The sequence below is a fragment of the Cebus imitator genome, unplaced genomic scaffold, assembly GCF_001604975.1.
Source record: "Cebus imitator isolate Cc_AM_T3 unplaced genomic scaffold, Cebus_imitator-1.0 Scaffold230, whole genome shotgun sequence".
Taxonomy (NCBI): domain Eukaryota; kingdom Metazoa; phylum Chordata; class Mammalia; order Primates; family Cebidae; genus Cebus; species Cebus imitator.
This window is the reverse complement of record NW_016107545.1, coordinates 508,570-520,985: the sequence shown is the minus strand read 5'-3', so window position 1 is coordinate 520,985 and position 12,416 is coordinate 508,570. Positions and strand designations below refer to the sequence as shown.

Sequence of the window (12,416 nt, the reverse complement as noted above, 5' to 3'; positions counted from 1 at the left end):
TCAGAAATATGCAGTCAATTATTTAAAAAACAAGATAAAAGGGTCATAAAAATGTGTCACCAATTCATTACCAAAAACAAAACAACCAAGGATCTATAGTGGGTAAGGCCCTAGTTTCTGAGAAGCAGTAAAGTCTGCTAAAAGACTGTCGGCTTTAAAGTCAGATAGATCTGAGTTCAAATCTAGTTTAACCATTAATGAAATGTATAACCTTGGGCAAATCACTTAACCTGTCTAACCTTGAGTTTCCTTATGAGATAAGTGGGAGTAAAATTACATACACCTTATAAATTTTCTAAGAATCAATACAATTACTTATGCAAAGTGCCTCAGATAATATGTCACACTGTGCCAATATTCAACAAATTCCCAATGTACAAACTACAGTAGGCATTGCAGAAGATATCCCCAACCCTCCAGTCAAGAGGGAAGATAAGGCATATTTTAAAATATTATATAAAATGGCAATAAGAAAGAAATTCTGTCATTTGCAACAACACAGAAGAACCAAGAGGATATTGTGCCAAGTAAAATAAACCAGGCACAGAAAGACCACATAATCTCATTTTTATGTGGAATCCAAAAAAGTCAAACTCAAAAAGTAGGGAATAGAATGGTGGTTATGAGAGAGTAGGAGAGTAAAGTGAATGGGAAAAGGTGAGATGTTGATCAAAGGGTACAAAGCTCCATTACAAAAAATAAGTGTTAGTGACTTATTACATAGAATGGTGACTATAATAAGTAATAATGAACTATATATTTCAAAATTGCTAAATGAGCATATTTTAAATGTTCCACCACAATATACTGAGAAGTACATGAGCTGATGGATTTATTAATTAGCTTAATTTAATCATTCCATAATGTAACCATGTATCAAAATATCACATTGTGCCAGGCAGGTGGCTCTTTGGGAGCCACCTTTGGAAGGCCAAGGCGGGCAGATTGCTTAAGCCCAGGACTTCAAGACCAGTCTGGGCAACACAGTGGGGCTCCATGTTTACAAAAAATACAAAAATTAGCTGGACATGGTAGCACATTCCTATACTCCCAGCTACTTGGGAGGCTGAGCTTCTGGAAGGAACGAAACACTTGAGCCCAGGAGGTTGGGGTTGCAGTGGGCCAGGATTGTACTGTTACACCCCAGCCTGGGCAACAGAGTAAGACCCTGTTTTGGAAAAAAAAAAAAAAAAAAAAAACCTCAGAAAACACATCACAGTAGGGTGCAGTGGCTCATACCTATAATCCCAGCACTTTGGGAAGCTGAGGTGGGCAGATCACTTGAGGCCAGGAGTTTGAGACTTGCCTGGCCAACATGATGAAATACCGTTTCTACTAAAAATGCAAAACAATTAGCTGGCTATGGTGGTGCGTGCCTGTAGAACCAGCTACCAGGGAGGCTGAGGCATAAGAATCACCTGAATCTAGGAGGCAGAGGTTGCAGTGAGCAGAGATTGTGCCATTACACTCTAGCCTGGGTGACGGAGACTGATTCAAAAAAAATAAAATAAAATCACATTGTACCACATAAATATATACAATTATTATTTATCCTTAAAAAGATGCTCACTAAATAAATAAATAAATAAATAAATGGCAAGGGCAAGATAAGTATGTTAGTCTCAAAGTATGATGATGGGACATTTACATAAGGGAAAGACCATACATATTTCCTTGATTGTGAGATAAGCACTTTAAAAATCACTTTAATATTAATAAACGCATCTTATAATGCATTTACATATTTAATATTTTCTTTCCAAATAGCTGCTGTTACATCAATAGTGCATCTTGCAATTGATGGTATGCCAGCATTAAGAAAATATTAACAGTTTCATAAATCAATTAGCATTTCAGTTGGGTCCCAAAGGATAGGTAAGATTTAGCAGACACAGAGGATGGTTAGTAAGGGAAGTAGGTGGTAGAAACTGAGGGATTTATGAAAGCAAAGGTATATATGTAAATATGGAAAATTTCAGGCATTAATTAATAGTATAATATGGCTGAAGCATAAAATACATGCTGGGAAGTAATAAAAATACAGAATCAGAAACATGAGATCTTCAGAGACAAATGGGAATTCAGGAAGTCTGCTTACTTACATTACTTCCCAATTGGGCAGTATTTCATTGATCCAAATTACCATTGCACTTGCAATATTTTCTTCCTGCTTAAATCGTTCTTTCATTATTCTTTTTCTTTTATGTGCTTCCTTAATTTCTGTTTTAAATAAGTAAAAATTATTTCAATACAAATAAGTTAGATCAAAATCCTCTTCTCCATTTACCTAAACTCTACAAAACAGGCTTTCTCAAAAAGATTATCATAAGAGGAAGAAAGGAAATAAGGGAGGGAGGGAAGGGGAAAGGAAGGGAAAAAGCTAAAGTAAATGAACTTGATTAACATAATTTTCCTTTGTTTTCTCTTTCTTTTTTTTTTATTTTTTGAGACAGAGTCTTGCTGTGTCACCCAGGTGGGAGTGCAGTGGTGCAACCTCTGCTCACTGCAACCGCGGCCTCTGAGTTCAAGCAATTCTGCCTCAGCCTCCTGAGTAGCTGTGATTACAGGCACGTGCTACCACGCCCACTTAATTTTTTATGTTTTCTTAGTAGAGATGGGGTTTCACTGTGTTAGCCAGTATGGTCTCCATCTCCTGACCTCGTGATCCGCTCACCTCAGCCTCCCAAAGTGCTTGGATTACAAGTGTAAGCCACCATGACTGGCCTGTTTTCTCTTTTTTTTAGATACGGGTCTCACCACATTGCCCAGGTGGCCTCAAACTCCTGGACTTAAATAAATCCTCACATCTCAGCTTCCTGAAGAGCTTGGACTACACATGTGTGCCACCATGCCCAGCTATTAAATAATTTTAAAATAACATCTCCTGTTCTACTATAAAAGTAAATGGAATAAAAGGTCAGAAAAATAATTTAAGTAGATTACTTTATCACATATCACATATTTCTACTTACACTTAATCTATAAAGTGAAATATCTTACGAATTAACTATATAAAAAAATAAACAACTGTAGGTAACTAACCAATACCTATTTTTCCTACAAAGGTTTATAAATTTTCTGACATATCCCACATGACATTCAAAAATGATTTTGCCAATGGCACTATTAGTACATAGCACATGAACTCTTTTTAATATGGTGTTTCACCTTACTAATTAGTTTGAAATTTTAAAATGTCCCCCAAAACACATGTATTAAGAGTACATCTCTCAAATTCTGAGGCAAAAGTTGAGGGGAGATAATGTATCTCTGAAAATCAAAGGTCACAATTTCAGAAGAAAAGGTGTCTCAAATACAGAGGAAAATGAGTCATAAATCAAAACTTCTACGTAATTTTAGAACTAGTGAGGATGTCAGAGACCAGCTAGCCAAACTGTTTTCAAATTGTTTTTTCAGATATGCCTCAGATACCATCTTGAGGGACAAGCAGAAGGCCAAGCAAATATCTCTACTTCTATTTGTTTTACGTATTCAGATTCTATAAAAGATTTCTTGGGAGAACATTTTACTGCTTTAACAACAACAACAAAAAAGTGTTAAAAGAGAAGTTTCAAAGCCCTGATTAAGGTGGCCTGCCCTCACACTTTATGTATGAGAAAACTGACATTAGGCCTATTCAGAGTATCACTACCTATATCAAACAAGATTAAAGCTGTGGCTTTCTGATTTCTTAGTTCAATATTGTTCCTATCATACCATGCTTTTAAGATCATCCAGTACCAATAACTATGCTACATACTATTCATACAGTAAAAATATGAAAAGTCAATGAAAACTTAACTGGGGCCAGGCACAGTGGTTCACGCCTATAATCCCAATGCTTTCGGGAGGCCCAGGTGGGAGAACTGTTTGAGGCCAGGAGTTTGAGACCAGCCTGGGCAACACAGAGAGACCCTATCTCTACAAAATAACTTTTAAAAAAATGAGCTGAGGCCGGGTGTGGTGGCTCATGCCTATAATTCCAGCACTTTGGGAGGCCAAGGAAGGCAGATCACTTGAGGTCAGGAGTTCGAGACCACCGTGTCTCTACTAAAAATGCAAAAATTAGCATGGTGACAGGCACTTGTAATCCCAGCCAGTCTGGAGGCTGAGGTGAGAGAATCACTTGAACCCAGGAGGCAGAGGCTGCAGTGAGTGGAGATTGTGCTACTGCACTCCAGCCTGGGTGGCAGAGTGAACTTCCTCTCAAAAAAAAAAAAAAAAAAAAGAGCTGGGCGTGGTGCCATGTACCTGTAATCCCAGCTACTAGGGAGGCTGAGGCAGCAGGATTGCTTGAGCCCAGGAATTCAAGGCTGCAGTGAGCTATAATTGTACAAATGCACACCAGCCTAGGCAACAGAGTGCGACCCTGTCTCTAAAATAAATACATACATAATAAAAAATTAAAATTTAGGCTGGATGTGGTGGCTCGCACCATTTTAGCACTTTGGGAGGCTGAGGTGGGCGGATCACTTGAGATCAGGAGTTGGAGACCAGCCTGGCCAACATGGCAAAACCCATCTCGATAAAAAACACAAAAATTACGCCTGTGGTCCCAGCTACTTGGGAGGCTGAGGTGGGAGGATCTCCTGAGCCTAGGAGATTGAGGCTGCAGTAAACCAGGTTCCCATCACCGCACTCCAGACTAGGTGACAGAGCAAGACCCTGCCTCAAATAAATAAATAAATAAAAACTCAATTGGGTACAGAAATATTTAGAATTCTGTATAGTAAAATACACTCAACTAATGATTAAATAAGCAGGCCTTTTAGAAACATATAACTAACCTTGTATATCCTATGTTTACTTAACATTAAAGAAGTAACCATTTCCAGAATAGCACCATAAAGCAGAACTATATACTATTATAATGTTCCATTCACTTACATCAAAGGAAAAAATATCAGTTGTTAATAAGTTATTGGGTGTTAAGTCTAAAAATATATATATAGCTGTATAATATCTTCTAAAAGTGTATGTTTATCCTGAAATTACAGTTGTCAGTAAATAAGCCCTGTTAAATTACCCTGATATTATGTTTTGGTTGGAGAAGAGAATTAATAAATAAATTTGTAAATTTATACACACAAAAGTATACATTTATGTGACTAATCAAATGACACAATTGGGCCTCTGGAGAGACTCTGTAAGTCACAAAAGAATATTTTAGTTTCAAATCATATTCTCACAGCCACACAGAAATTTAAAATTATTAATCATAAAATAATTAGAAATTAAGAATTATCAAATTATAAAATATAAAAACTGTTAAAAAGTAAAAATCATTAATAGATTCAGAAATAATATCTTTATTTATAAACAAAGATAGTAGTGGTCCAAGTTTTATGACTGTAATCTCAAGATTCCTCCTATTAGTTTGTAAAAGTACATGCAGAAAAACTATGATCCTGATATGTCATTTTATCCCTCCTTTAGAACAAACTTAATTATAAAAATAATAGAGAAAAATAAAAGCCTAGGCAACATGGTAGAAAATAGCAGAGAAAAATAAAAGCCTAGGCAACCTCATCCCCTCAAACAATACAAAAAATTAGCCAGGCATGGTGGCATGTGCCTGTGATCCCAGCTACTAGTGAGACTGAGAGGTAAGAGGACTGCTTGAGCCTGGGAGGTCGGGCTACAGTGAGCTGTGATTGTGTTACTGCATATCAGCCCGGACAACAGAGCAAGGCCCTGTCTCAAAAAAAAAAAAAAAATTCAGTATCATCTTGAAGATAGACTTGATCAATTTTACCATCCATCTTCCTGATAAAATCAGAAAATTAACTATACCATTTGGAGTTAAATTTTATACCTCGTTTTTTAGCTTCAGCCACCATCTCATCATATTCTTGTCGGTGACGTAAAGCTTCTTCCACAGATTTGGCAGGAAGATTTCTGGAAAAAAAATTCTTAAGTCAAGCCAGTTTTTAAAAGATTAAACTTATTAACTTCTTTCTTTTTATAACCAGATACAAAGAATTCCTAACCTAACCTCATTTCATACATTAAGGAAGTGAAAGGCTGAAAAGAACTGTGAATTTTAGAACAGAATCAGAATCCAGGTTGTTAATATGTATTGCATGTATGTGTGTGTGTGTGTGTGTGTGTGTGTGTGTGTGTATTTCTATGTCATGTGTATGTAAGTTTGTATACATTTAAACATTTCAGATTTTTTTTTTTTTTAATAGAGATGGAGTCTCCCTATGTTGCTTAGGCTGGTCTCAAACTCCTGGGTTGAAGTGATCCTCCTGCCTCAGCTTCCCAAAGTGCTGGGATTACAGGTATGAGCCACTGAGCCCAGTCCATTTCAGATTTCAGTCAATACATTTAGGTTATTTGTTAAACCCACATACTAGAGTTTTCTTTAGCCAACTTTCTTTGAGATATAATTTTCATATAATAAAATCAATAAACATATTTTAAGAGCAGTTTGAGTCTTGACAAATATATGTACCTGTGCAGCCAACTAACCAATCAAGATATAGAACATTACCATCATTCCACTAAGTTTCTTTGTGATACCTCAATACTTACCCACCTCACAAAATCACTGCTTTGATTTCTATCACTATAGATTAATTTTTTCCCTCTTCAAGAATTTTATAGACTCCTATGTCTAGTTTTTTTGTTTGTTTTTAATTTACACTGAAGGACTAATGTCTGGCTTATTTTGCTCAGCACAGTTCTAAAAATCATTCATGTTATTTTATTAATAATGTATTCCTTTTAAATGCTGAGTGGTATTCCATTTATCCATGCAGGTAGACACTTCTATTCTTTCCAGATTGGGGCCATTACTAACAAAACTACTATAAAAATTAACATCAAGTTTTTGTGTAGGCATTTGCTTTCATTTTCCTTAAACAGAATTCTTGGGTAATATAATAAATGCAGATATACCTTTACAACAAACTGTCAAACTGCTTTTCACTAATTAGAGTTTTAAAACAACATTTAACTAAAAACTGGATCATCCATCATTTGCATACTCTTTATCCTTGGGAGTTATGTTCCAAGACCTCCAGTGGATGCCTGAAACCTCAGATAGTAACAAACCCTATACATACTAGGTTTTTTCCTACACATACATAAAGAACTATGATAAAGTTTAATTTAATTGAGATTAAGTTAACCCAGCACAATATGTTTCCATCAATTGGAACACATTTTTGTTAAGATCTTCCACCCATAAATTTAATGCCTTTTCAATTGTAACTAAATATTTACCATGCATTCTGGCAGTAACTGTTACAATTTAAGGTGCGACAGTAACATTAGCATAAATTTCTTTTTCATTATTCACAATTTCATGGAAAGAAGATTGATTCTTACCACAGATCTTAGCAACTTCAGCATACGATTTTTTTTCTTATTAAATTGAGAACTCTCATCTTTAGCTTAAAGGAGGAACTTTACAGCTACTTCTTGGCATATCTGAATTATTAGCATTAATATCTAAATTTTCAGCATTACTACACTTAAGCTTAAGGGGCATTATTACGTACAATAAGGGTTATTTGAAAACAAGCACTGTGATATCACCAACAGTCAATCTGACAACCAAGAAGGTTGCTAAGTGAACTACCAGGTAGGTGGTATATATAGTGCAGATACACTGGTCACATGTCCCTGGCAAGATGGAGCAGGACAGTGTGAGATTTCATCAAGCTACTCAGAATGGCATGCAATTTAAAAATTATAAGTTATTTCTGGAATTTTCCACTTAATGTTTTCAAACCACAGCTAACTGCAGGTAACTGAAATTGCCTTAAGCAAAACCACAGATAAGGGGTAACTACTACACCATAGTAGTTTGGCTTCACAGTCAGTGATTTAGACACAAAAAATGCAAAAGTAAATACAATGGTCTATAAACACTTATCCAAATATAATCACAATAATGTCCAGTTTTAGGAGTCAGTTTTTTTCTTTTTAACAGTCTAGTACGGAAAAAGATATGTGACAAACTTTCAAATCATAAATTCTACCTCCTCTTCTCAAATTAGTCAAATTGATCAGGTATGTTGTAGGAGGGAGGAATGAAGGTTAAGACTTCTGCTTCAGGCCATAGTGGAATAAAAGAAATCAGGTTTACCCTCTCCCCTTAAGTATTAAAAAATGGACAAAATATATTAAACTATAGTTCCCAGACAACAGACACTGGGCAGCACAAGACAGTGATGTTTAGGAGAAAGAAAATAAGCAAGGTAACCCTACAAGTACTTTACATTTCCACGTCTCAGTGGTGAAAGGCAGGGCCCAAACAAAGTCCATCAATCCTCCTAAGGTGAGGAGACGGTTTAGAGTTGGAGAGTCCAAGACAGCTAAAAGTTACAAATCAGAAAACCAGAAAGAAGGGAGGTGCTGAAGAGTCCTCTCAGGTCTTCGGCTAGGTACTGATCTGTGCATGTGTGTGATTAAACTACAGCCAGAAAAAGAACCACCAGAAAAAAATAGGACATTCTCAAAGTTCACACAGAACCAGCCAGAGTGGAAAGACCACCTGATAGATAAGAGCACCAGGTAGAGTCCTTAGAAGGATAATGCCTCAGTAATGAGGACAAATTACTCCTAAACTAAAAGCTATTCTGAAACCACTCTAACAAAGATTAGGTCAAAAGGATTAAACTATTTCAAAAAAAACTGCCAACCAGACTAAAGCCAAAAAGCATTTAAAAGAACACACAAAAAAGTCCAGCATCCACCTATGTAAATCACAATGTCTGTCATTCAATAGTAACAGAGATGTAAAGAAGCAGAAAAATACAATGCATAATGAGAAGAAAAATTAATCAACTGTCACAATATAAAAATGTTACAGATAGTAGCATTATAACACAAGGATGATAAAATAGCTGTTATAAATATCCTATAGGCATACCTTATTATACTGTGATTTGCTTTATTACATTTTGCAAATATTGCATTTTTTACAAATTGAAGGTTTGTAGCAACCCTAATGTCAAGCAAGTCAGTTGGCACCATTTTCCAACAATGTGCTCACTGTGCATCTCTGTATCACATTATACTAATTGTTGCAATATTTCTTTTTTTTCTTTTTGAGCCGGAGTTTCACTCTCATCACCTAAGCTGGAGTGCAATGCTGCGATCTTGCCTCACTGTAACCTCTGCCTCCCGGTTGATTTCAAGCAATTCTCCTGCCACAGTCTCTCGAGTAGATGGAATTACAGGTGCCCATCAGCATGACTGGTTACATTTTCTGGTAATTTTAATAGAGATACAGTTTTACCATGTTGGTCAGGCTGGTCTCGAACTCCTATCCTCAGGTGATTTGCCTGCTCCAGCCTCCCAAAGTTCTGGGATTACAGGGGTAAACCACCACACCCAGCCAATTCTTGCAATATTTCAAACTATTTCATTATCATTGCTATTTGTTATGGTGATCTGTGATCAGTGATTTTTGTTGTTACTATTGTAACAAGAACAACAACTATTGTGGCTGTTTTGAGGTAGCTCAAAGAAATTCCAGATAACACAGCGGAGGGATTCAGAATTTTATTAGAAACCTAACAATGTATCTTAAGGAACTAGAAAAGCTAGAGCAAACCAAATCCAAAATTAGTAAAAGAAAAGAAACCCAAAAATTAGCTGGGCATGGTGGCATGTGCCTGTAGTCCCAGCTTCTCAGGAGGCTGATTTGAGAAGATGGCCTGAGCCTGGGAGGCCAAGGCTACAATGAGCCATGTTCATGCCAATGTACTGCAGCCTGGGTGACAAAGTGAGACCATGTCTCAACCAAAAAAAAAAAAGAAAAAGAAAAGAGCACAAATAAATGAAATCGAAGCAAAGAAAACAATATAAAAGATCAACAAAACAAAATGGTTTTTTTTTTTTTTTTTGAGACGGAGTTTCACTCTTGTTACCCAGGCTAGAGTGCAATGGCGCGATCTCGGCTCACCGCAACCTCCGCCTCCCGGGTTCAGGCAATTCTCCTGCCTCAGCCTCCTCAGTAGCTGGGATTACAGGTACGCACCACCATGCCCAGCTAATTTTTTGCATTTTTAGTAGAGACGGGGTTTCACCATGTTGACCAGGATGGTCTCGATCTCTTGACCTCGTGATCCACCCGCCTCAGCCTCCCAAAGTGCTGGGATTACAGGCTTGAGCCACCGCGCCCGGCCACAAAATGGTTTTTTAAAAAGAAAAACAAAATTGAGAAACCTTTAGCCAGACTAAGAATAAAAGACAAAAGACCCAAATAAATAAAATCTAAGATGAAAAAGGAGACATTACAACTGATGCTACACAAATTCAAAAGATTGTTGGTGGTCACTATGAGCAACTGTGTGCCAAGGAAATGGATAAATTTCTAGACACATACAACCTACCCAGATTGAACCATGAAGAAATACAAAACCTGAACAGACCAACAGCAAGTTACAATGGAATAAAACATTTAATTATGGAGCTATAATTAAAAATCTCTCAGTAAAGAACAGCCCAGGACCTGATGGCTATATTCTATCAAACATTTAAAGAAGCACTGAACTGACACCAATCCTACTCAAATTACTTTCAAAAACAGAAGAGGGAATACTTATGAATCACTCTACGAGGCCAGTATTACCCTGATACCCAAACAAGACAGAGACATATCAAAAAAAAAAAGGTGGGGGGGGGTGAAATACAGGCCAATATTCCTAACAAATAAGGATGCAAAAATCCTCAACAAAATATTAGCAAACTAGATTCAACAATACATTGAAAAGATAATTCATCATGACCAATTGAGACTTATCCCTGGAATGTTACGTCTATTTCAATGTATGCAAATCAATCAATGTGATACATCATCTCAATAGAGAGAAAGACAAAAACTGTATGACAGTTTCAACTGATGCTGAAAAAACATTTGATAAAATTAAACATCCTTCCATGATAAAAGCCCTATAAAAACTAGGGACAGAAGGAACATACCTCAAAATAGTAAAAGCCATACACCACAGACCCACAGTATCATACTTAATGGGAAAAAATTGAAAGCCTTTCTTCCAAATTCTGGAACAAAACAAGGCTGCCGATTTTCACCACTGTTATTCAACATAACACTGCAAGTCCTAGCTAGAATAATCAGACAAGAGAAGGAAATAAAGGATATCCAAATTGGAAAGGAAGAAATCAAATTATTCTTGTTTGCAAATGAGATAATCTTATATTTGGAAGAGTTCAAATACTCTACCAAAAAAACTATTAAAAATGATAAACAAATTCAGTAAAGTTGCAGGATAAAAAATCAACAGACAAAAATCAGTAACATTTCTACATGCCACCACTGAACAATCTGAAAAATAAAAAAAAAAAAAAATCCCACTTATAACAGTCACAAATAAAATTAAATACCTAGGAATTAAGCAAAGAAGTAAAAGATCTTATTTTATTTGAAACAATACAAACTGTAAAACACTGATAAAAGAAACTGAAGAGGACACCAAAAAAAAGGAAAATATTCCATGTTCATGGATTGAATAGAATCAACATTGTTAAAATGTCCATACTACCCTAAGCAATCTACAGATTCAATGCAAACCCTATCAAAATAGCAACAACATTCTTCACAGAAATGGAAAAGACAATCCTAAAATTTATATGCATTAAAAAAGATTGAGAATAGACAAAGCCATTTTGAGCAAAAAGAACAAAACTGGAGACATTACATTATGTGACTTCAAATTACACTACAGAGCTATAATAACCAAAAACAGCATGGTAGTGGCATAAACACAGACACACAGACCAATGGAATAGAACAGAGAGCCCAGAAATAAATCCATACATCTACTGTATAATCTGTCATTTTTTTTTTAACTTTTTTTCCTTTCTTTTTGTTTTTTTAGACAGAGTCTTGCACTGTTGCCCAGGCTATAGTGCAGTGGCACAATATTGGCTCACTGCAATGTCCACCTCCTGGGTTCAAGCAATTCTCCTGCTCAGCCTCCCAAGTAGCTGGGACTACAGGCGTGCACTAGCACGCCCAGCTGATTTTTTTATATTTTTAGTAGAGACGGGGTTTCACCATGTTAGCCAGGATGGTCTCAATCTCCTGACCTCCTGATCCACCCGCCTCGGCCTCCCAAAATGCTGGGATTACAGACGTGAGCCACTGTGCCTGGCCTAATCTGTCATTTTTGACAAAGGTGTCAAGAACATATGTTTGGGAAAAGACAGTCTCTTCAATAAATGATACTGGGAAAACTGGATTATCATATGCAGAAGAATAAAACTAGACCCCTATCTCTCACCATGTACAAAAATCAAATCAAAATGGATTCAAGACTTAAGTCTAATACCTCAAACTATGTAACTACTAAAAGAAAACACTGAGGAAACTCTCCAAGACACTGGACTGTACAAAGAGTTTTTTTTTTTTTTTTTTTTTGAGACGGAGTTTCGCT

At 36.4% G+C, this 12,416-nt stretch overlaps 1 protein-coding gene across 1 annotated transcript in view; it reads right to left on the bottom strand.

Annotated features, from left to right (window-relative positions):
• The window catches only part of TBC1D12 (TBC1 domain family member 12), a 128,734-nt gene that overhangs the window by 31,719 nt on the left and 84,599 nt on the right, over positions 1-12,416 (bottom strand). The window contains exons 4-5 of the mRNA XM_037727424.1: positions 5,816-5,898; positions 2,103-2,220 (exon numbers count right to left, since the gene is read on the bottom strand). Of these exons, the coding sequence (XP_037583352.1) occupies positions 2,103-2,220; positions 5,816-5,898 (201 nt within the window). The remainder of the gene's footprint in view (positions 1-2,102; positions 2,221-5,815; positions 5,899-12,416) is intronic.